This window comes from Haliotis asinina, chromosome 8 (genome assembly GCF_037392515.1).
Source record: "Haliotis asinina isolate JCU_RB_2024 chromosome 8, JCU_Hal_asi_v2, whole genome shotgun sequence".
Classification (NCBI taxonomy): domain Eukaryota; kingdom Metazoa; phylum Mollusca; class Gastropoda; order Lepetellida; family Haliotidae; genus Haliotis; species Haliotis asinina.
In genome coordinates, this window is record NC_090287.1 from 26,880,675 (window position 1) to 26,907,157 (window position 26,483).

At 38.9% G+C, this 26,483-nt stretch overlaps 2 protein-coding genes across 2 annotated transcripts in view; both read left to right on the forward strand.

Annotated features, from left to right (window-relative positions):
- Positions 1–3,223, forward strand: part of LOC137293590 (uncharacterized) — a 4,696-nt gene extending 1,473 nt beyond the window's left edge. The window contains exons 2-3 of the mRNA XM_067824227.1: positions 943–1,347; positions 2,095–3,223. Of these exons, the coding sequence (XP_067680328.1) occupies positions 963–1,347; positions 2,095–2,237 (528 nt within the window). The 5' untranslated portion in view covers positions 943–962 and the 3' untranslated portion in view covers positions 2,238–3,223. The remainder of the gene's footprint in view (positions 1–942; positions 1,348–2,094) is intronic.
- A 2,541-nt stretch (positions 3,224–5,764) lies between these two features.
- LOC137295427 (DNA annealing helicase and endonuclease ZRANB3-like) overlaps positions 5,765–26,483 on the forward strand; it is a 28,355-nt gene continuing 7,636 nt past the window's right edge. Inside the window, exons 1-15 of the mRNA XM_067826791.1 lie at positions 5,765–5,949; positions 8,398–8,416; positions 8,698–8,876; positions 9,439–9,673; positions 10,260–10,378; positions 12,243–12,387; positions 12,514–12,681; positions 13,153–13,320; positions 14,122–14,193; positions 14,736–14,915; positions 15,160–15,315; positions 19,729–21,571; positions 22,043–22,125; positions 22,718–22,848; positions 23,146–23,266. Of these exons, the coding sequence (XP_067682892.1) occupies positions 5,840–5,949; positions 8,398–8,416; positions 8,698–8,876; positions 9,439–9,673; positions 10,260–10,378; positions 12,243–12,387; positions 12,514–12,681; positions 13,153–13,320; positions 14,122–14,193; positions 14,736–14,915; positions 15,160–15,315; positions 19,729–21,571; positions 22,043–22,125; positions 22,718–22,848; positions 23,146–23,266 (3,729 nt within the window). The 5' untranslated portion in view covers positions 5,765–5,839. The remainder of the gene's footprint in view (positions 5,950–8,397; positions 8,417–8,697; positions 8,877–9,438; positions 9,674–10,259; positions 10,379–12,242; positions 12,388–12,513; positions 12,682–13,152; positions 13,321–14,121; positions 14,194–14,735; positions 14,916–15,159; positions 15,316–19,728; positions 21,572–22,042; positions 22,126–22,717; positions 22,849–23,145; positions 23,267–26,483) is intronic.

Below are 26,483 nucleotides of genomic sequence, written 5' to 3' on the forward strand. Positions count from 1 at the left end.
TGCTGTATTCTACAGGTTCTCCAATTGCAAAACTAAAAAGCAAGTACATTGTTGGTCACATAGTAATGGTTACATAGTAACTGAGTATTATTTGTATCCAATAAACAAATGACTAAGCTGGTTACCAGTCCCCATGGAAGATATTAATTATCATTTCTCCAACCATTTCAGAAATAATTATGATTTATACATTAATACCTACATAGACTTTCAATGAATTTCATGAAGATTATATTCCTTTTGTTTTTAATTTAAAGTACACATCACACGATTGCTTCGATTCGCCAACTCAGTACCATCAGAATTAAGCCCTCTCCGTTGGGAGATAGAAGCAATGTTACACACACATTAATTACATTAAGTAATGTAGTAATCATATGATCACTTAGCAATAAATGATTCCCCCAGATATATAGACTGTCCTGATGATTGTTTGACATGTCAGAACTATAAGATACCTAAAGGAAAGTGTACATACATCTTTATAGAAGCCTTGGTGTTGTGGGACGTGTCTGTGACAGTTTTAAATGCTCAAAGTTAGTGTTTAGAACAGTTTATTATCATACCTCTGTGTATATGGTGGATGATGTTTCAGTAACCTGAAGAATCAGAATCTATGATGCTATCATCCTGAAAAAAACTCAAGACTAATAAGATGAAGTTAGTGTTTACTCTTAAAACTGTCCTTGATTACTTTGAATGTTTTTGTTTCTTATTCAAGATCAAATAACTCAGCTTGTAATTTTCTAAAACTACTGAATTTATGGTCATGCACATCCCGTTAAAATAACTATTTTTTAGATAGTTGTGTTTAGAACATTCACAAGAAACAAAATCTGTGTAGAGGTAGCAGAGGAACATATTTTGGGTATTTTTTTACTGTGACATATATAAGATGTTGTTTACACCCAGAAAGATGATGAGGCTGTTTCAATTTTTCAGGAACTGAATGCATAAAGAGGATGGATTACTTAAAATCGTGGTTAGGCATACAAAAACACGACGAATCTCCACTGGTCTTCAATCAGCAGGAGCAAAAATCTCACCCAGCATCTTATGATCCACCAAAATCATCAGTTGAGACGAGCTCAGAGACACACACAGTGAGTCGAATAGAACCAACAACTGCCAGTGAGAGACTACAGCTGATCGGACAAGATGTACGGAATGTTGTAGAGAGAGTTATTCCCCTTGAGGAAGATGACTGCCTCAGCTGTAAACTGATTGGTACAACAACTTTCTATGCAGCATCTGTGTTTGTATTTAGAGGGGGGATGAAGTTCAGACGACAGTTTACTGGATTCAAGAGAAGATGTGCAACAGCAAGTTATTCATCTTTTGCATTTGGTTAGACATTTTATATCTCAGTAGAATCTTTCCGATTTATTCTTGTTTTAACACTTTCCTTTGCTGTAATGCAAATCAAAATACAAGTGTGTAGAGATAATTGGGAGTTAGTCTTAGGAGCGTATGTCTATCACTGAGAATATGATCATGTTTTAGAACTAATATACCAGCATAAGTTAATTATTGGTAGGTTAGGTGTACCATTTCAACATATATATAACTTCACAACATATGTCATATTTGGGATTTTACTTTCTTAGTAAAGTACAAATTCTAGTACTTCTTTGGTTGAGTCCCATCCAGGATTCGAACCCACACCCTCAGAGTCAGGCACCTAATCTCCAGCACACAAAGTCAGTCCCCTAGCCCTCTCAGCCTGTGCAACTTCCACAAAAATGGAAGTCGGGCAACTGGTAGTGTAAACTGCATACTTTGTGTACCCCTTTGATAAGTGTAAATTGGCACGGCTCCCACAAGCTAAAGCTATGATTAGACAATGAAATTCACAGTTGAAATGTGGTAGTGCATTCGGGTAAATTTGGAAGTACCCATTTCATGAAACAAATGATAAGACTACAGATACTTCAGTCGTCATTAAAAGCAAACAAGTTTACTTTAGGGTTACAGTGAGGCTTAGGTTTAGGGTTAGCAATAGGGGTTAGGGTGAAGAGACTGTAAACAATATGGCTGGAAGTTTCTAATCAAAGCATGATCTACTCTGATCTGTTCCTTCTGATTTTTCTCCAGCTTTATTCCTGCTTGGAACCTCTCGACTATTTGACCTGGGTATCTTCCAGCGGAACTCAAACAAAACCATATTTGAGATGGCTGAGGAAGATCTGCAGTCAATGGTGGACTTTTTACAAGGAAAATCTGATAAGAAAAACTAACATGTAACCATGGTAATCATGAAAGAAGAGAGTGGTATTTCCTGGGACAGTGAAGCTTTGGATTTTTCCAGCAATAGAAGTTGACAGGATGATGATGATGATGATGATGATGTATTTTCAGTTTTTTTACTGTGTTTTCATTATCTCATCCCCACAACATAATGCAGGAAGACAGTGGACAGGAAATAATGCATGCAAGATGTTGGAGATGTAGAGTTATGCAGATTGACATAAGCGATGTCCTGAAAACATGTTAGGTTGTTGGACTGTCCACTCTTCCAGCTTGGTTTGGCACTATTGCTGTGACCTGTACAGCATATTAAAAACAATTGCAGATTCATTCGTAGTTGTACCCTGAAATATACCCAAGAATGTAAGTCTAGAATATATGTTAATTCTACATTACTAGAGCTTCAGGACTGAATGTGAATAAAGTTTGAAGGCTTAATATCATTAGTTTTAATAATTATAATTTATGAACCATTTTTAAGTGATATATGTTCATTTCAGAGACTAGATTTTTGCCAAGTTAAGTTTGAATAGTTGTAAAGACTTTTGGTAATCATCATCTCCCAGGCTGCAATTATGTCATACAAAGAGGTTCAAAGTGAATTCTGGAACAGGTGTATTAAGCTCACAATTTCAACACATGTGCAGGTGTACTGGGCACGTTTGGAAGCTTGAAGTGTGTCACGTGTGGTGAAAGTGTGGTAGAGAAAAGAAAATTTTAACTGTTCTAGTTGAGCCAAGCATGTAATACAGCCCCCTTTATGGAGAGTAGGTTCAGTTAGGATTCATAGTGTCATGTCACTCTGCCACTGTCCAGGGTGAACCATCATTTCCAGACTTGGTATATCCACCAGCAACAGGTGCTTGCTTGAACGCAGTGACTATAGAATTCATCCACTCCAGAATAGTGTGCCATACATTTGTTAATCATGTTAAGTGAATTATATAGAAAACAGTAAAATATTTTTTTCAGCTGATTTCTTTGTTGTGTTACTATTGCTGCCAGAGAAGAGAAAACAAGCACTTTCAATACTATGGGTCAGTTAACCTGACAAATATTTACCTCACATTGAACTGATCCTAAAAACACAACCAACCTTTCATCAAAGTACAGCAGGAGACATTAATGTAGGATACAGCTTCTTTCACCTTACAGAAAGTGAATCGAAATAAGACACCATGCTTAATAACATCAAGATCTAACAGATCTTGTCCCTCTTTATATCAAACAAAGCCAAGTTTAAATGTATAAATACACATTGCTTTCAGGTAACCAACTACTCAAGATTACTTTCCCAAAGCTACTCATGGATGGATTAATTATGTCTATATCTAACTGATTCAGATCTCATGCATGCCATTTAGGCATGTCATTGTTCATTCATATAATGTTAAACTACTTGAAGCTCACATACAATCTGACAATTTGTTGCAGGTTTTTAAGAAGAATCACTACTATACAAATGCAAAATATTCTGTCAATATCATTACTTAACATTTACATACACCCATTAAATGTCATTATATCATAAACAGTACCAGTTGCCATTTTGTTAACTTCATGATGATCACACTCACAGTTAACACTTCAGAAATCACTAAGCTTTGTTTGTATAATGATGCCGGCATGTCCATCAGAAATCACTAAGCTTTGTTTGTATAATGCTGCCAGCATGTCCATGGTTGACAAAGTCTGATTATACAACCAGCTGAAGTCCTGCATTAATATACATGCCTGAATGATGACACACACAGGAGCAGATGGTAGTATATTTTCCTCTATGGTATTCATTCAGGGAGGACAAAAACGGTTCCATGGTACCATAGCTCCTCGACAATTTGAGTGAGTGAGTGAGTGATTGAGTATAGTTTCATGCTGCTTTAGGCAATATTCCAGCAATATTACAGCAATATCACGGAAGGGGACAGCAGAAATGGGCTTCACACATTGCACCCATGTGGGCTATTGAAAGCTGGTCTTTGGCATGACGAGTCAATGCTTTAAGCATAAGACTACTCCACTGCCCCCCTCTACAGTTTGAAATGTCAATGAAAATAGCCACAAAGAGAAGTTCCTGGTTGCCTTGATATTTGAATGTTTCCCTCCAATTACTGCATTCTTGATACTGACACTTCATTTTGTAGTATGCAGCACAAATGTAGCATAAACATTCTCAGCGTAGCAATTTAACAGATGTTTTCAGTTCTAGGAAGAGCATATTAAAATGTTTTAAAGAGCATGGTTTGAAGGTGAAATTTGCGTTTAATTCATACAAAATACATAACCATGGTGGCTTAAGTAGTTACCAGATTTCAGTACAGCAGGGTACCATAATTAATGAGAAGACCGAAGTTTCAGTTTCATTGGAATGAAACCAATGCCCTCAAATGTTTTGGAGAAGGAGAATATTCAAAATTCTGTAGTAAAGATGGCAGTAATGTTGAATCTACATCCACTTGATCTATACAGTAACAACTGTCCACACAAAATTTCAGGGGAATCCATCGAAGAAAAACTTGAAAATATGAAATAAGTATGAGCAACACCAACTGCCTTCAACTTCTGCTGAACTATTAATTCATTAGAATACAACAAAGTTTGGGTATCAAAAAAACAGCAGTAATAGTATTTGGTTTCAAATCAAAGTGTATCAACTCAACTCAAAATACCAGAACATTCACTTCATACATCTTCCACTTAAACAAATTCATTCACCTATTGTACAATGACATTTTGGTATTGTAGTACAGTGTATCTCTTGAACAGAATCAGATTGGTGCTAGTTTATCATATAATAAGAAGTCATATTTACTACATCACATAGCTCTGACTTCCTGTCAGTATATTGTCAAATGCTGGAGTGGGATAGAGAGCTTAACCCAGCAAGGTTTACTTTGTTACACTATGTATGGATATATAGACAGTATGTATGAAATGTGCAGGTTGAAAAAGATAAACAATGTTAAAGCTGACATTGAAAACATTTATTTTGCCTTTGAACTAAAAATAAAAAGAAATGAACCAAACTGACTCTAAATCTTGATGACGTAATGGCATAAAGTTGCTGAACTGAATACTATGATATTAAACAGAAATTGAGATAGTGACTTTACTTACAAAGTATGTATGTATCGACTAGGTTTCATATTCAGTAAAATATAACAAAGTCCAACAGTGAAAATGGTGCAGGTAATTATTCACTCGATTATGGAATTAATATCAATCAGGCCTGTTTGTTCGGTTACACACAGCAGAAACGTGATCAATGTGCTCCCGAAGTTGCCGAACACGCGCTCGACGCTGATGTATTTATAAGTATGACCTGTATGTAAACTGTAAACATTCACATGTCAGCTTATGTGAAATATCGAAAAAGGTCCCGATAACAGTTATTTGTTTCTACAAATACAGTCATTAATATTTACTATTTCGTTTAAAATGGCATATACAAGTGACATCACTTCCACATTGATAGAGCTCGTTTATGTTTTCCTTTGTGGTATGCGAATTATACTGAGCATTAGAGTGACGCCCCTTTGAAATTGACACGCCAAAGATTGCGGGAAAAATGAAGTAAACATAGAAACTAAACATGAAAGACCAGGATGACTACGTGCTGTCCAGATTACCACGGCGCTTGGTCGAACGACTCATGCCTTTCCAGAAAGAGGGGGTCAAATTTGCAGTTGAGAAACACGGAAGGTAGGTAACATCTTAACTGATCTACTTCAGTGCAAAGACGAATATTATCGCATTTGCTCAGTGACGCTGGCGGACAACTTACTATCGTTAAGCTGCATGTAACCAGGGATACTTTACAACAGGGATAGGTCACTCGTTTGCTTTCTTTACCATTTGTACTAATTAACGTGTGCCTCGTCATGCTCCAACGCACACAGTGACTTGGCTCGTTCTCAGTGCAACTTCAGTTGTGTTAACCAGGGAGACTATATAGAGTATATACGTTGTAGATTATCCCTGGTTTAACAGAACTTCAGCCAGTACATTGTATCAGTCGGAATTTTACAATGAATGAATGAATTATAGTAAGAATTAAGAACAAGAAGTATGTGAATGAATGTATGAAATAATTATTAAAGAAAAAGGAGAAAAGAAAGAACTACATATGTGAATGAATGAAAGAATAAATGATACACCGCGGCCTTCCCTCCCAAAACATGTTAAAGAACGCAAAAGTATCGCGACAACACATGTTAACATCAGCTGTCCTTTTAAAAAATCTACTTTGAAACATTTTTGTTTACATTAATAATTAATTCAGCTATCTTATTGCATGTGGGGAATGGAATGGACATTTACAAGGTGTTAACTGACACTGTCACTCTGCCCTAAAAAATAAAGTGTAAAACTCTCACAAAGCGTTCTAAAACACCTTTCCAGTTTCATGAAATAGTAAGATCAACAAGAAAGAAAGAAGTTATGGAACTATAACCCTCAAGCATTAATGGCAAAACAGATCAGATCACCTCAAATACGCCCTAACATTTTGTTTTAGATTATGGAACTATCACTATTACTTGGAAACACATTTCACCTGAGAGTATATTCCCCTCATAAGAATTAAAGGTGTATGTGAAAGATGTTTTTGACGTAATAACTGGAAACACTCAAATAATGGCATATAGTATTTCAATGGTGGATCAGAGCAGATCGGCAATATGTCACTTGTTTCACACACCTCAAATACACCGTAACATTCTTTTTTAGATTATGAAACTATCACTATTACTTGCAAACACATTTCACCTGATAGTATATTCCCCTCATATGAATTAAAGGTGTATGTGAAATATGTTTTTGAGTAAGTAACTAGGAATACTCAAACAACGGCGTATAGCATTTCAATGGCGAAATGTCATAATTTTCACAGACCTCAATTACACCCTAACAATTTTTAAGTCATAAAACTGTCACTATTACTTGGAAATTCCTTTCAACTAAAGGTATGTTCTCCTTCTAAAAATTAAATGAATGTGTGGAAGAAGTTTTTATCGGCACAATTTAGTCTATCTTCGCAGTGAATCGAGAATAGAAGCCAGTGAGCTATAACTTACCGACTTGAAACTTTACTACAAATCTACTGTCCTAATACGGACACTAATACCAATTATTTGACTTAAACTGAAGTGACAAAATAGTTAACCTATCTTCTACATGTTGGATTTCAGGTGTTAAAACACTCAGTAAACTTAATCAGCTGTTGAAAATAAACCAGGCTTAATCTTAAATACTATGCTGTCACCATATTGGCTACACTGGTTACGTAACGACCCGAGACATACGTTCAGCAGCTTTTCGAGGAGTTTCTTCTCCCCCTCTAATATAGGCTCCCTGATGTAACATATACTGTTAGGTGATGGGCATCTCACAATCACTGTCCATATGTAAATTCTAGAACTAGTCTAAGATAATATTTCTGGAGAACATATTTGGACGATTCGTACTCAGATTAGATCATAGATGACTCTCACCAATATTTCTCAAATTAAGAAATACAGTTCATTCTACCACCATGTATGGTGGAATAAAGCACACTTTCGCCCTGAACTATTAAACCGTACTAGTCATGCGACATTCCATGATTGCATTGTGGGAATGTAAACATTGCAAACATTACCATGTTTCTGTAAAATTTGGAGTCGAACTATGAGACATTTTATCGGAAAACATAAAAGTAATGTTTCCACCAGTGATGTTAGCTATGTGATGCAACTGCAAACTAAGAAACGGGATGCGACGAAGCAGTTTACTGAAGGAGGCTGTACAAGGCAATGACAAACTGAGATCCATCGTGACGTCGGTTACATTGTGACATATTGCAAAACAGTTCGATTACGAGGGGGCAGATTGGAATGGCGCTTTGACGTCAACACATTGTGACGTAATGCAAAAAGTGCACATTATTGTCTGATAAAATATTGTCAGTGCCTTTGATCTTTCACCAAAGCATCTTAGAATACACTATATATCAGACATTAGCTGATAGAGACTTTATTAAATGACAGTTTAAATGGAATGGTGAGTCAATCTGTTTTCACTGCAACGATTAATGTTCTTTTCTGTTAGTTACTTAAGCGTAATACATCCTTGTTTTGAACCAAATGGAAATGAATGTTACTTTTATTTCAGATGCTTGATCGCAGATGAGGTGAGCAACAAAGAAATGTGTGTGTGTGTGTGTGTGTGCGCGCGAGCATGTGTGTGTGCGTGTGCGTGTGTGTGCGCACGTGTGTTTGTGTAGAACTTAAAATCATTCAAAGGACATGGGGGTGTTAAGTACTTAAATTGATAATGTAGGATCGGGACCTTTGACCTACTATCATCTCACATTCTACGCAGTCTGTTACAAAGAACCACCAGTATTCATTGTCAATTTGAAAGATAAAGGAGTGTTTTGATTGTTTACACTTGACCTGACTCCACACACAGATGGGCCTAGGGAAGACTCTACAGGCAATATCTGTAGCCTACTACTACCGAAGTGAGTGGCCTCTGCTTATTATTGTGCCATCTTCTCTACGGTTTTGCTGGATAGAGGAGCTGGAAAAATGGCTGCCTGATATACATCCCAACGATATCAACCTCATCAGGGGAGGGACTGATGCAAGGTGAATAGAAGTGATGGAATTCTGTTAACATACATCCAAAATACGATAGATTACGTTCAGCTATAATTAGGAAATGTTTACATGATGCACATTTGGCAAAGTATAGTCAGAGGCCTGACAAGTGGAATGGTTCCTGGAACTTTTACTTTTCGAGAAAGAGGACTCAGTTCCAAATTCTTGGAAAGGACAATTTTCAATGTACTCAAAGGGGAAACAATTCTGGCAGCTATGTTGATGCATGGTTCTCTGTATTTTAATGTTGTCATGATAAGACACAAGACTCACGGTAAACATGGTGAAATATGTTTGTTTGATATTGTGGAAACAGATGAACATGAATTACAAACATTTGACTTTCAGACACAATTACCATTGTGGCCAACTCTTTCATAGTGTATGAGGTTAATGTTTTTTGAAGATGGCTACTTCAGTTGTAAAACAGTTTTGCTCATTCCTTGTCCTTGGAAAGATAAGAATAGTTAGTATACCATTTGTACTTGACATACACTAAAATATTTTGCCCACTAACTATGTACTATGTTTTGTATACCATCAACATCAGTGGCATTGCAAGCTCTCAAGTCAGCATCGTGACCTATGGGCTGCTGAGTAAACAGACGAGCAGCATCGTCCGTGAGGCCCTCACCAATCAACATTTCAAGGTGATTGTTTGTGATGAGTCTCATTACATCAAGAACACTCGGACTGCTTCGTCTAAAGCTGTTGTTCCACTCATCAAAGCTGCCTGCCGACGTATTCTATTGTCTGGGACCCCTGCACTGGCAAAACCTGTGGAGGTAAACAGCTACCAGTTATATATCATTGTAAACCTTCCAGCTTCAGAAATACTTGAATACTGCTGAGTCAAGTACCCATAGGTCCTTTCAAAGTTAAACACCAGGAGTGTAGAATATGGCTCTGTGGGACTCATTTGTTTAGTTGGGGTCAGTCATTTGCAGTCTGACAAAACCATTAAGAGGTTGTAATGTTCAGCACTGCTGATGAAGTATGTAAAGTTGTTATTCAGTATGTAGGAATTACAGACATGTATATCTACTGTAATATTGAAACATAAAATTTATTTTTCTGCTGGTAACAAAAACAATAATAAATTTCTCAAGCACTAAGAATCTTTCAACAGATGTACACTAGCATTGTGGCAAGATGGATATGCATCTTCCTCATATTAAATAAAGAAGCTGACATCCCAAAATTCTCTCCCTTATGTGTATCATTTCAAAAGTCTTGAAGCTGTAGATACACAAGGTTGTAATGAAATGATCTATGTTTGTAATTACAGGTACCCTAAACACACAATTATCCACTAGTCCAGTTATTGTTTAGAACCTGTAGTGCAGCCATATTTATTCCAAACCATTTCAGCTGTTCCCCCAGATTGATGCGTTGAAGCCGGGGGCGTTTGGGTCATGGTGGCAGTTTACAGCCCGCTACTGTGATGCTCGGATGGAATGGATTGGCAGGCAGAAAATGAGAAAAGTTGAGTAAGTGTGTGTCTTCACAAATCAGTGGTCATTAGATTAGTAAAAATGCATATAATGGCTAGGTGATGAAGGCAGTATTAAAGTTGATGTTTCTAACTATATTTGAGAAATACAGTTCGTTCTATCACAGTGTAATAAAGCACACTTTCGCCCTGAACTATTATAGTTAAAGCACGAGGACGCTTGCTTCCAAGTGCTTTAATGATATGATAGTTTAGGGCAAAAATGTGCTTTATTACACTATACATGGTGCTAGAACAAACCATATTTCTTTTCTAAGATGCCGTATTTAATAATTTTTAAGCCTAATTTCGATTAATCTATGACAGAAAGCAAACGATGGTGTCTGTGACCTAAATTAAGCATTTTTCCACATGTCGGCCCCTTACGTTAAGACAGTTAAATTAAGAATCCTTTCACAGGGCTAACTGAAGTGCTGTTCTTCTGATGTGTCAGCCCCCTACGTTAAGACAAACGTTACTAGAAAAACAAATGATGAGCAGTTTGGTGACGGTTTATGTGCTGGTTAAATATCTTCTCTAGATCATTTTAATTACATCTGTGATTCTCTTAAACCATACAAGGCAATATGACCGTCTCATTTCTACTACCAACGAAAGTTTAGATCAGTACATTGAGCTGAAGCTGACTCGTCATACGACATTCCACAATTGCATTGTGGGAATGTAAACCTTGTAAACATTACCGTGTCTCTGTAAAATTTTGAGTCGAACTATGAGACATTTTATCCTTCAGAAAACATAAACTTAATGTTTCCACCAGTGATGTTAGCTGTGTGATGCAACTGCAAACCAAGAAACGGGATGCGACAAAGCAGTTTAGTGTGGGAGGCTGTACGAGGCGATGGCAACTGACATCCATTGTGATGTCGGTTACATTGTGACGTAATGCAAAAAAGTTTGATTACGAGGAGGCAGACTGGAATGGCGCATTGACGTCAACACATTGTGATGTAATGCAAAAAGTGCACATTATCATCTGATAAACTATTGTCGGTGCCTTTGATATTTCACCGAAGCATCTTAGAACAGATAACATCATGAAATTGACAGAAGATAACTGACAGATTGACAGAAATTGACAGAAGATAATATCACTGTAATATAAACTTGAAGTGTGCTTCTCACTATATATGGGGTCATGTCTTGTTTTCCCATAATATCCGCATTTGAGGTTTTTGTTTTGTAAGTAAAACCTCTTCCCATGTTTTACTTTTTGTGATTATCCTTTTCCTGGCTCTATATGAATGTCAACATTCAAATGATATATGAGTGTTTGAAATCAATTGAAAAATATCGGTTAAGATTATGTTTTCCCAAGCCAGATATGAACTGCAACTCTCAGATTAGTAGGCAGACACTCTACGACATGGCCAACAAAGGACAAGGGGTTGAATTATCTATTTTATACCTACTGTCGTTAACTTGATTTTACTTGCACTTCAGTTAGTGGTATGTAGCTTCATTAAATGATCATCTACATTGTAATTATCCATCATTGATGGTATAATTGTTAGAGAAAACACTTCTCGGTATTGCTAGACAATGTAGATTTCCCTCCCACTCTGGTTTTACATTGTCTAACAAAACCTCAGAGGCATGTTTTCTCCTGTACTTAACAACTCCATACCATGGAATGTGTGTGACTGTAGTGTATCAATGGTACAGAGCTGCATCCCTTGCAGGATGTCCTGAAGTTAGGATTGTTTTGTCTGTAAGCACCTTTCCAGTAGCATCGGTTGTTGGGGACTTTACTCCCCGAATATGATGATGCTGTGATGGAGATGAAATACTGTTAACACGAAGTATTAAGCTCAACTCCCTCCCTCACTCACTCATCCCAGTGGTGCAAGTAACCTGGAGGAGCTCCAGGAGAAGCTCAGCAAGTCAGTGATGATCCGACGAGAGAAGAGTGAGGTCCTCCAACAGCTGCCTCCCAAACAGAGGCAGAAGGTGCTCTTTGAACTGAAAGACTCAAGCCAGAAAAAGGTAAATTGGTACCGCACATTCACGAAATGAAGAAAAAATCTGCTTTCTCCTATGAATACAGATCATGATTCTATTTGCTTTCATCACTGGAGGAAATAACAATTTTATTTTCTTTCAACAATGCAGGAAATAATGAATCTGTTTGAAGAACTGAGGCCAATGTTGCAGAGGAACACTAACGTGACAAGTCTCAGTCTAGATGCTGCTACTCAGGAGTCAGAGGACATCAGTGGGGAATCCCTTCACCGACTGTCTCTTATAACCAAGCTGTACAGACTGAGTGGAGAAGCTAAGGTAGGTTACTCTTGTATTGGAATACTCACAGGGTTGGATGCAAAGAGGCCTGAATCCTGTATTCACAGAATAACAGACTGGCTGTCATTGGCCCACCAAACTTTGTTTGACATGTGGGCTCCGGAGTTGTGCCGAGTGGTGGGATAGCCTAGTAGCTAAAGCATCCTCTTGTCACACTGAAGACCCAGGTTCAGTTCCTCTCATGGGTGCAATGTGTGAAGCCCATTTTGGGTGTTCCCCTCCGTGATAAGCACATTTGAAAACTTTCATTGCGAGTTCAAAACCCTGCTTTCCCCATGTTTATGGGTTTCAACAAAAACTGCACCCTCACCCTGTCACACAATGATTTTAGTGTTATACTCTTCAGAGTGAGATCAAATCCATCTCACTCACTCACTCACTCACTGATAGGGCTATGATGATCATAACACAACAGCATACAAAACTATCTCAATCACTCACTTATGTCAGATTGGTCCAGTCAAGGAATACCTGGAGATGCTGTGTGACAACTCGTCTCTCAAGTTCCTCATATTTGCCTACCACCACGTGATGATGAACGGCATCCAGCAAACACTCTGGGATAAGAAGATCAAATTCATTCGTATAGATGGCAGTGTTAAACCAGATGAGAGGCTGGTAAGAGCATGCATAAAACAGAAGTCAGACAGTATTTCATGTTTTAAATATTCCAAACATTTACTGCACACAAGGACTGTCTATGAGTTTACAATTGATAGCTTCTAAAAGTCGGTTGCACAATTTTAGTGACTGTCTGTTTCAACTTGTTACAAGAGTGTTTTCATTTATCTTGTATTCATAAAAACTTTTGATTGAACTAACAAGTTTATTAAATAATTTCTAAATGAAACAGTATATCTGCCCCATCGAACATGACTAAATCGAATTCACTGCTGCCAAATTAACATGATAAATGGGGCTGCAACGATTCACCTAGACCTCGATTTGATTCGTTTTTCAAAATTTGACCCTTGATTCGATCAGTTTTGTTTGTACAAGTAAAAATCATCAGATTCATTTAACTCTCAGATGTGAAGTTAGTTGGATTTTTAGTGTGAAATCCATAGTCAATTTGTCAGTGTCTACCAACAACAATTTTCATTGGATAATTAGCCTGGCGTCCAGCCACCCTTATTCAAGCACTCGAAACTGCTCCAGTTTATGTCAAATTTATGTTCTTGCAGTGTGGAGATAATTAAAAAAATATTCAAATATTGAATCAAAATAGTGATAATGATTAAAACTGAGGTATCCAATTCAATTTTCAATGAATCAAACAAAATTGTTGCAGCCCTAATGTGAAGGGTGTTTAGCTAAAAATGATTATGTGCCTGATAAGAAGAGAAAGTGTCAGAAAGTTGATCCTGATTTGTTGCCAATCATGTTACTGACTGTAAGATTTTCATCCCCCATTTACAGATGTACGTCCAGCAGTTTCAGTCAGATCCAGATACGAAGGTGGCCATCTTGAGTATCTTAGCAGCAGGAGTGGCAAGTAGTCGTCAACAGTTCCATGTGTACTGACTGGTATAGGTTGGCTTAGCTCTGACTTGGTTGATGCATGTCATCATATCCAAGCTGCATAGATTGATGCTCATGCTGTTGATCACTGGATTATCTGGTCCAGACTCAGATCTGTAAATAATCGAGTCTAGACCAGACAATCCAGTGATCAACAACATGAGCATCAATCTGTGCAATGGGGAAGCGATGACGTGTCAACCAAGTCAGTGAGCCTGATCACCCGTTCCCGTTAGTCGCCTCTTACGACAAGCATAGTCGCCTTTTATGGCAAGCATGGGTTGCTGAAGGCCTATTCTACCCCAGGACATTCACAGGTTCAATAATTTACAGATCACCACCATAAAGCTGGAATATTGCTCAGAGCAGCGTAAAACTAAACTTACTCACACTCGCACTGTTATTTTGTCTTCTGTCTCAAGGGACTGACCCTTACCTCAGTCAAGCTGGTTGTGTTTGTCGAGATGTACTGGACATGTGTTGTGATCTGTTGTTTTGTCTTCTGTCTCAAGGGACTGACGCTTACTGCAGCCAAGCTGGTTGTGTTTGCCGAGATGTACTGGACACCCGGTGTCATGGTTCAGTGTGAGGATCGTGCTCATCGAATTGGGCAAACAGCAAGTCTACCTGTACATTACCTGGTAGCCAAGGGAACAATGGATGAATGGGTTTGGGGTACTGTGTGCAAGAAGGTAAGACTCATATTTTGATATGAAACACAAACTAAGGTGAGACATCAAAAGGAGAATTTAGATGGAGTCCTTTTCTCCTTACAGGATTTTAAAAAAGTTTTCTATTATGGCTAGGAGCTTTCTGTAAAGAATCTATAAATGTTCAATACATTCCATAGAGGCCAATTTTTCAATATCTATTGCCAGCTTGAATGAATCTTTACAATGAGGCCAGAGTGACTGTCTGTTGTCTTGATCACTGTAGACACTGGTCACCAGCACGGCATTGAGTGGTCAGCGTCGGAATCTGGAGGCTGGGAAGGGAGACAAGCATCAAGTTGAGTTGCTGTCTAATGCTGATGCATGGGTCCCAACAGAGCAGACGGACATGGATTTCACATCTTTCTTTCAGTCACAAAAGGTATTTCAATTTGTGTTTGAATTAACCTCGTTAAAGGTGTTATCAAAACATTTATTTTCCTTATCCTGACTCATGCTTATTATACTTATCTCCTTCCTCAATGAGAAGATAGTGGAACACTTGAAATCCCTTGAAGTTCCCTTCTAATTGAAGCAGATGTACAATACACTTACCCACCGAAAGTCTCCCTTTCCCGCCAATACACATTGGCCCCAGCAGGTCACATGACTAGCCATGCTTGTCACTCTGTCCTTCATTGCCCAGCGAGGACAGTTGGAGGCACTTTGGGAATTTTTGCTTATATTTCGATCCTGTAATCTAACTTGTGTCATATTCGGATTTATTATTGTACTTATTATCATCATTATGTAAAATTACTGTTGAAATTTACAAATTTTCATGTGTTTTGGACACGTTTACTTTAACTTTGACTTAGTATTAGTTGATGAAATCACGCTCCCCGTGTAAACTACAGCAGTTGATACGCATGTAGTAAGTCCTTCATGCAAACCTTTTTGTTCTTCCACTGTTCGCTGTGGACTTGGCAAGAATTTATCTGACTCAGAATTTGCATTATATTTATATACTGTTCAAAGGCGTGCTAAGGACAAACAATGTACGCTCTCACTAGTATTGTCTAAATCTGTCACTTCTGTCTCTAGTAACCGTACGCTGTTAACAGCTGACATTCATAATTTTAGTAATCAGCCAGATGGTAGAGATACCAGTGAGACTTCGTGTAGATCACAGAGGAGGACATAGTCAGAATTGGGATCCGCTCGACCTAAGAAGTTTAAGTCGTCATCATCTTAGACTAAGTCTTCAACAACTAGATCTGTGCTGAAACTACACTCCATGGCTTCTACGAAGTTTTTGAGAGATGAGATAGTCCCTCCCAACAAACATCACATCTACAGCGAACCTCCACTACTACTTCCTGAGGTACAGATCGTGAGCACTACCAGACATTCATCAACAACTTCAACTACGCTGCATTCTTCAGAGAGTTCACTGTCTACATCTACACTCATCATCTGGTTCTGTGAATCAACCATGGCTGCTTTCACTGCAGTCACTGGACACCAGCCTCTTCATGCAACAGTCCACCACTCATAGCATGAACCTGAAGGATTGCTGTTTTGAAGAGGAACGGAAACGCCAGTCAGCAGCTACAACTACAGTTGCCCCTGTGACAGTTCACCGGTTGCATTAGGTTCGTTGGGTGAAGAGGAAGCATTGTATTCACATTCTCGTTCATAGAAATCATCACCAACAGCTGTATCTTCACGTTGCAGTATAGATGATGCTCATTCCACTGTGCCCAAAGAAGGTGAGGCATACAAGTGAGACTCCCAACAGATCCCATAAAGTGGAGGGTAAGCGACTGCCTCAACTGAACACAATCACTTGGCATACCTTCTTTGGACTCACCCTTTCCAAGGCTATCAACAAGGCTCTCATCTTCAAAGTCAGCAAACTGGAAAATGAAGAAGAAAGTATGATCCTCTCTGCATTCACCACTCAGGAGAATCAACAATTCATTTCGGAGCATTGAGCCTCTATGTCTGCGGGAATGAATCTGCGTCTGAAGTTTTATGATCATCATCATCATAGGGCAACGGCTTTACTAAATCCTTGTATCAAGCTCCCTGTTCAGCATCTATCATATTCGACGGTAGAATTGAGGATGTCGCTAAATCCGTCAGTCAGCACTCCAGGGAAGTCATTATGATAAAGTCCTGAAGCAGACATATCAGCATTACTCCAACAAGTCAAATTTCTCCTGAGTCCAGAGAGCAAGAGACAAGAAGTACAGCACCCGTGGCGGCAACTGCTCTTTTCGTCGGTCTTCTGGAGGAAACGTGCACACATGGAACAGGACATCCTGCTGGGGTCCTAAAGGAGGGAAGCACAGAAGATCAGGTTCAGATTGACTGGAGTCACCCCAACCATTCATGTGCAGCCTTCACCATTGGTAAGATGTCTACAATGATACTGGAAGAATTGGGGACTTCTCAACGCTGATTATGTCATGAGCATCCTATGAGATGGCTACAAGATCCCACTAAAGGCAACACCACCGCTCACACACAAGAGGCCCAGCACTCTTCGTGTATGCTAGGATTCAGCGAGACAATCTAGCCAACACCGTATCATCTCTACTAGAGAAAGGCGCAGTTGAAAAACTACACCTGGATCGACTAACACCAGGAATCTATTCCCCAATCTCTCTGGTACCCAAGAAAAACTCCAAGGAAAAGTTTTGACTTATATACAACATGATGAAGTTTAACAAGGATTATCTACTGAAACCAGAACAGTTCAGAATGATCCATCTACCACACCTGTGGCATCTCACCTGTCCAGCAGATTATTTAGCCAGCATTGATCTACAAGATGCCTACATGCACAGTCCGATTCATCTGGACTCCAGGAAGTATCTAAGCTTCCTATTCAGTCGGCAGCATTATCAATGGACGTTCCTACCATTTGGATATCTTCACCCCCCTGGCTATTAACTCGGGTCACCTAGCCCATCATCACTTACCTACATCAGTGGGGACTTCGCAGCGGTTTTACCTGGATGGTGGCATTCAAGCTCATGATGAGACATCAAGCTGACTAAAGTACCTGAACTACTTGCCTTATTACACTCGTTTAAGCTGGAAGACTAACAATGCAGGTTTAAGGCTCCAGCTTGGGATCTGAATGTGGTACTACAACACTTTAAGAGTGATGTCTACGAGCCGCTAGACCAGACATCGCTTAAATTACTGACACAGAAAAGACTGTTTCTACTTGCCCTAGTAACAGTGGCATGGATGTCAGGTATACATGCTCTGGGCTTCAATCGCATACGATTCAACACCAATCATCGCGAGATTGTACATCTAGGACAGAGATGGGATTTTGGCAATCCAGACAGACAATTCCACATCCCCAAATCTACAGTCCTCGGGCCACATGATACACAGAATTTATCATTATGCTCAGTCAGAGCGTTAAAAATATATCTAGGAGACAAGTTTCAGGCACCTATTCATCCCATTATCAACTGAGACACCTATGGAAGTATCCCTCAACACTATCTCAGTATGGATGAGAGCTGGTATGCTGAGGGCCTAAAGCTGTAGGACTCAAACCTCGGTGAGCTTCCAGTCCACATGAAGCGGGATCCTTGGCGTCGACTATCACTCTACACAGAAACTATTCATTATCAACTATAATGGAGGGTTGCTTTTGGAAATCAAATACATTGTTTGACAGTCACTACCTACGGGACATCGCCACGGAGGACGTCGCTGGCATTCACCAGTTTGGGCCATTTCTTGTTGCACAATGACTAACAGTTCCACAAGGGCGCTGAGTTTCACTCACCCATTTGTCAGGACTTATTGAGACCAAGAAGCTCTGCAGAGTATAATGGTTGAGAGTCCATGCGCACATCTTGAACAGGCTAGCATGAGTGATTATGATGCTGTACTTGTAGTGAAGATACTTGTACATGAAGAAGGGTCACGACTGGTCTTGATCAAAATCTTGACATACAGTTGTACTAGACACTAGCAGGATGCTAACTGATCTGTATATCATCATGTTCTAGTCAACGAATGCTTCAGGAGAAGACAAGTTTGACTGGATGTGATCTCCTCCATCATATATTGGAAGAACAGGACCGAACTATCGCCGTTATAGTTGTAGTGATAAATAGTGGATATAATTATATGACAGTCAACAGAATCTGACCCACCACCGTTTCCCTCAGATATTCTGTAAGCATAATACACATGAGTCAAGATAAGGAAAAGTATGTAATCTTTTTAACAAAATTGATATTGTATACTTATCCTAACTTATGGTGTCAAGCCCTCTCAACCGCCCCTCTCAGGCATGCTGAATTCACAGTAATTCTTGCGTTGGGCTTATGAGATTCAGAGAGGGCGGCAAGCATGGCTGGTCATGTGACCATATTGGCGGGAAAGGGGGGCTTCCGGTGGGTGAGTGTATTGTACGTACGCTTCAATTAGAAGGGAACTTCAAGGGATTTCAAGTGTTCCACTATCTTCTCATTGAGGAAGGAGAGAAGTATGATAAGCATGAGTCAGGATATGTATAGATATCAATTTTATTCAGAAAATGACATGTCTTTTATTTTCATTTGTAATTGTCTTATGATTTTATACATACCAGAGTTTAGCCTACAACTGTGAAATTTCTTGCAGAGAGTTGCTGCTTTGTGAAACGACTAATTATTTTACAATGCTATTAAACATGATGTGTTTTCAGGGTTGTGGTGGTTTAGATTTTTTTACACCAATGATATCTAAGTTAAAATATGGTTCAGCATGGTTCAGTATCACATGGACCAGCTATGTCTTCTGTACATTCACTTTCTTTTTTTGTAATTTTCAGCCAACAGATCAAAGATCAATACTCGAGTTTTTTACTCCTCCTTCAGCTAAGAACAGAAATAAGATCATTGATGAGACACCTGGGAAGAAGAGACACCATGATAATGAAGAAGCTTCAGGTCTCCTTTGTAAGAAACAAAAGTCTAACAACGAGGAACAAATCTCAGAAGGAAGATTGACAGGGGACATAATTCTCCTTGACAGTGACGAGGAAGAGGAACAATTCCAAACAGAGAAGAAAAGGAGAAGGAAAAACAGAAACATGGGAACACCATCCGGTAGGGAGCTGACGGATGAGTTTGAGAACATGTCTGATAGCCAAATAGTTTTTACAACACCCACCAATTCAAGGAGTGTCAAAAATGCATTCCATATTCTGAAAACAGCATCAACTGGAAAGAAAAGGGACAGTGCCTTGAGAAGACACGAGGACATGAGTGAAGAGTCCAGTAAGTGGCCGTGTAGTGCATGTACATTTCTAAACCATGCTCGTATGTCTCGCTGTGAAATTTGTGACACGCCAGGAAAGGCCAAAGATGTCACTAGATCAAATTTATGTAAGTCCCAAACAGAAGATTTGGGGACAAGCAGCCCATTGTTTGGAGGGAAGCAGAAAAGAAGTTCCCTTGTTCTGAAAGTTGATAAGGAACGCTCTGTGTTGAACGACTATGAAACTGGAACAATGGTGGGCATAGCTGAACTGGGTGTATCAAACAGATCATGTCCTCAGGCTGTTGATGCTGATCACATGTGTCCTGAAGGAGCTAATGGTAGAAGCATAGACTCAGGAGAGAATAGGAAGTGTGTCATACATGATGAATGTACACCTCCTTGTGTCTCTACTGAGAAGTTTTCTTTGGATGATCGTGCTGAAAGTTCTGACATCCATGGTGGGGAAATTCATATAGGACTCAGTGATTCAAGCCTGTCTGAGGATGATCTTATCAGTGGAGCATCAGCTACTCCCAAACCTAGAAAGAGGAAGTGCTTTGAGCTTCACTCAGACAGTGACGAAGAAATATCAGACAGGCCCAAGTCTGGTAATGAGGAAGACTTTTCATGCAATGTGACAAAGCAATGTGTGTCTGTTCCAGTAGGTCGTGATGATGGATGTTTGTCTACCCCAGTGGGTGGTGATAACCAATGTATATCTACCCCAGTGGATTGTTATAACCAGTATTTGAAACCCCAACTTAATCATGAAGACCAGAATGTGTCTACTCCATTGAGTCATGATGGCCGATGTGTTACTTCCTCATGGGAGCTCATGCCTTGTGACAGCCCCTGCTTCAGTTTGGTTCTTGATTCCTCTGATGATCAGTCGGATGAGAGTATGGATAGTAGAGAGGCTAGAGGGTCAGGGGACAAACATACCCATATTGCCAAAGGCAGCCCTTGTTTCAATCTGAGTCTAAATGCTTTTGATGAAGCTAGATTCACCAATGAGAATGGGGTGGAAATCACAGAACCTCGAAACCTAGATCATCAGATTCCTGTGGCATCAAGTACGAACACTTCACAAGCAAACTCTCATATTAACGACAGCCCACGTAATTTTAATCATATGCCAGAAGGTCCAGATTTCCAGATGTCAGTGCTGGATGACGAACAAAGACTACCAGCTTTGGATCTTCCCAGAGGAAGAAGCAGAGAGTCTCCTGTGTTGATGAAAACATCCTCTAGCCGTCTGCTTCAAGATAGTAACAAGTCATTGGAAGGATCTGTTGACAGGCCTAGCGCTGATTCTAGGCACCAGAATTGTAAAACTCTTGGAGATGCCAACTCCTCCCACAGTGCTGGTCCACATGACAACAGGACTCCTGGGAAACACACCTCGCCTGATGGTAGGTCAGATATCCATACAGAACAAAAACTGGTTGAATTTTGAATTGGTTAAGTAGTAGAAAGGCAGAATAATCAAGTCAGTGAAAAGTCCAACTCAACAAAGTGAAAAGAAAATTTGTCTTCTGACACAATCAATTAGAGTAGATCCATTTGTTTCAAATTTGGCTTTCTAAATTCCTTCTTTTTATTGATAAGCAATAATGTACACAAACCATTTAAGAGTGTGTTTAAGATCAGTAACTTTTTACAATGTTTTGTAAGACTTTCCATCAACTTTGTGTGTAATGCGCAAATGCAGTGAATAGCTAGTAGCCACAACAATTCATGTACAGGCAGTTTCATTTTTTCACTGTTTGTTACAGTGTATATGGTTAACATGGTACAACAATTATGTAAGAAAGCACTACAAAGCCATACATTCTGGTGATGGATGATGTACCTGTTATGTTGCCCTGTTTTCTATGACACAGGTGCAGTTGCCCCCAAACAAGTGTTCCCTGCCTTCCTCTACTGCTGCAGCTTCTACACAGGCCGCATCTACCTCTTCAAGCAGGTCAGTTCTATTACAGTTTATGGCCCAGTTAACGATATGTAGTCCTAGGGGCATGGGTGGCCCACTCGTTCACAGACACAATTTGCTGTACAGCATTGCACCCCTTGCTAGAAACCTGGAGCCCAGGACATGGGTTTGAATCCTGGTTCACCATGACTGTGTTCCTACATTTGTCAGTTCATATCTATGCTCGTTGGTTTTCAGCTCTGAGATTTGGAATTTCCACCTACATTAAGCTGACTGAAATACTTTTCAAAGCATGTTTTGAGTTTGCAATACTAGTATCTGTGATGAAGTGTTGACTGTAGCATAAATCTAATTTCTCAGAATTGGAAAATGTTTTTTTTTGTTCATACTTATTTCTATATTCAGTTACCAATCTTATTTACCGGTCCCTGGGAGTGATTGTTATATTCAATATCTCTTTTGGATTACTAGTATGTAAATATGTATGAAGCTATAAAATTTAGGATAGAATGATCACTGACAGGAATAGAAGTAATAATCAGTCGCAGTTATGGAACTCCTTGAAATGGAGAACATCAAACTAACGGAAATCACGCACATGTGTTCTACTTTGTGTCTGTGTCAGGATGGGGACCCCCTCAATGAGAACTTCCTGCCTCTTGATGTAGACATGGGAAACACTGAACAACTGCCAGCTGTACTTCATCACCATGGCAACTTGAGACTGGTGCAAAAGTTTGTTAGAGAATGGAATAGGTCTGTTATATCAAAAAGTTAAGTGTAATGATGTGTCTGAGATTTTACATTTATCTTAGATCAGCAGTCATAGTAGCATGGGCAATCTTTAGATACCATTTATGATGTAAACAATTACATACGTTTTTATTTGAAATTAAAATATATGTAAGCCAAGGGGTCTATTAGTTTATCAAATTCAGTTTGAAATGTTAGGGAGGCTTAACATTAAAAGTCTTTAGCAAAATCCCTTGGTTCCAGAAATCTCTTATTAATTTAACAATGTATATATTGTAATAATGGATATTTTATCCCTAGTTTGACAGAGACCAAGAAACGTCTGATCGTGAAACAAGGAATGTTGTTCAGCAGTCCCCTGGTGGCATACGAAGAGGTCCGTTCTGGCAGGGTCAGCAATACACAGCGACACAAAACCAAGGTGAGTGAAACATGGCAGCAACCACATGTTTCATATATTCGTATTTATTGTGTTCTGAGATACAGCAGGTTCTCTTCACCGTTTCCTGTTGTGGATATATGTCCCAGTGTTGATTACATGTTAGACTATGGTCCCCTGTGGCTGCCAAATATAAATAGTTTTGAACATTCATCCACCTGCATAGACTGTCTGCCCATTGCTCAATGTCAAAACTCAGGTCGGTTGTAAGCATTTTATACAGCTTGCTCTATTGTTATTTCTTGATTAAATTGTCTCAATTAATTATCTTGTGTTTGTAATTAACAAGTGTGATGTTCACCGACAGTGGTGTAAAGCAGCTGGTAAGGAACATGTTAATTACCACCCATGTGTGACTGTTTGTTTACGGTCAGATTATCTAACCAGCTGTGTTGATTTTCGGATTAACGAATGTTTCTACAATGTATTTACAATCATCAATCGGAATGCGAGAATGTCGGATTAAGAAGAGTAATAATCACTGTTTTAAATGGTTCCCTAATTTTTGGTTGCATTAACGCGAATGTCGGATCGTTGAGTGTCGGACAGACGAGAGTTGACTTCATACTTCATACTCTCTCAAGGTAACAATGATTTTCAAACTACAGTTGGGGATGTGGGATTGCCTTTAAGTTTGAGGCATCTGCTCATCACACTGAAGACCTCGAGATCCATTCCTCACAGGGGTACAGTGTGTGAAGCCCATTTCTGTTGTCCAAACTGAGCCATTGCTGGATTATTGCTAACAGTGTGTAAAACCTTACTCACTCAGAGCTCCAGATAAGCCTTTGGCCATGTGGGTATGATACCCATACATATGAAACTAAGTGGGTATTTCTACTTTCAAGTGAGTATCCATACTTTTAAATACCCACCATGTTTTTGAAATCCGGGTATTTATTTCAATTAAGGATTGACTGTGTATTTCTTTCGTTGCATTGAAGTATGAAACTAAAAACCAATGTGCAAACTGTATTCTTACAAAAGTTTGCACATTGGTTTTTAGTTTCATACTTCAATGCAACGAAAGAAATACACAGTCAATCCTTATAACTAAATTCAGCAACAAATACTATACCCTTTCAACAGTATTTTCTTTAAACATAATCAAATTCATCGAAACAGATATCTTTGTTACCACTGATAAACATTTTCGGTGTAAGAATTCGGTAATGGCGTGACATGACTCAGGTGACTCATTTACATAAAATGACACGCATACCAAACCATTAGCCAATCAGCATAGAACACCCTCAAACACAGCTGTCAATCAACCAAGCTAACATCAGTCGGCGAATCAGAGAGGAACAACTCAACGTGACGCGTCCCGCTATCGGCAAAGTTTCAAGTTCAAAAGTTTGAATTACTACGTGCGAACTGAAAGAGACAGTTTGAAAAAAGAGAATTGGAAATGAAGCCCGATGATATGAAGTTAGTGGACCTGAGATTGTAGTATTTGCGCAAGTAGAAAGAGGCTGTGATGTGACTGGGATTGCGATGCCATGAACTGATGTTCCAACGTGCGCATGCTCTTGTCGAGGCGTTGCAACGTTTTTAACGTTCACGGATAATTTTTAGTGGTTTTTTTATGTTAACCAGACTGTATTACTTCAATGTTTACCCAAAGTTCATTAAGGTACGCGAGTGCAAGGAAATTCCCTCGCTGTGTAAAGGTATTCCCCGACATTCCTCAGGTCCGAAAGTAGTCCGGTTGGGTGGGCGTGGCATATTTTTTTTCAGATTCATTGGGAAATGAAATCAAAAGAAATGTTCCCAGTTAACCAATCAGATTGCCAGAATTTTAATGAACACAATAAAAATTTAATTATATAAGTATAATAGGTGTGACATTTTTTATTCATTTCAATAAGACAAAATCCTCCCAACAATGCTAAATGATAGATGATAGCTAATACGGCGTTGTCCACTTGTGCTGTGAGAAATAACAGTGCCTTAGTCTACATCCGTTTTGGTGTAAAGTAAGATATCATGATGAATATTAGATGATATAACAGCGATGTTTTCACACTAACAGTTACGAGGGTTTTTTTAAAAAAACTTCCCATTATCTTGTTTCACTTTCAAACCCTGAATAGCTAATGTTACAAGTTTCTTTTAAAATATCACCGGCAATTGATTTATCTGAATATGAAACACAGTACTTGCCTATTCATACTTCTAGTAGTCCCCAAATGAGGTATTTTCCTGTTGCAAGTGTAAAAAGTACATATTTTACTTTGAACATGTTGAAACTTTCTGCTACGCTTGCTCACCATTATCGATTAGTTTACAAAAGGAAAACAACTATTTGATCGGTCACTTTTAATAGATGGGGCCATGACTGGGATTCTATATATGTTGCACATTGTAGATGCATTTAGAATTAATAAGATTTTTAATCATGAATGTTTAGAGATGGAATAATTTAAGTTCGATAGGCTTGAATTGATACGATACGCAACATGATTTTGATGTATTGGGTAAATACACATTGTTATTTTGCTGAGGCATAAACAGTAAACATTTAGTATATTTTCATATGCTGGCATTTATTTTTCTTGCGTATTTCAACTTTTATATTGTGTAATTTACGCAAATATGCAGCTTATCTGGAGCTCTGCTTACTCACTCAAACTACAATCGTCAAAATTAGTACCAAAATACAGAAAAAATTTAACCATTGGCCTTCCTTGTCATATGGCATATTTCCTCATGACCTGACAACCTATGTTATCATCTCAGTTGAAAATGTAGCTCCATATCAACACACTAATCTCCAACAGTTAGAGATCACTGACATGACCTGGCTTTGAGTGCAAAAAGTGCTTGTGCATAAATAGCTACACGCACAATGTCATGCACTCATTCGATGATGTAGTTGTCATATTACCTATGCTTAGTACCCATGAAGATCTGGATAAGAACTGATCTTCATCAATCCATGGTTGTTGTAACAGGCAACCAGCAGGATTCGTTGGTCAGGCTTGTTGATTAGGCTGACAGATTGTCTTTGTATTCCAGTTGTGCAGACCATTGCTCATGCTGTTGATGTCTGGAGTCTGGAGTCTTATCCAGACGCAATTAATTACAGACCACCACTATATTGCATTGTTAATGAATAAAACTAACCCAACAATGCTTGGATACAAGACATAAAATTGATGGATTTGTATCTGTACATAATGTAACATACCAAAAA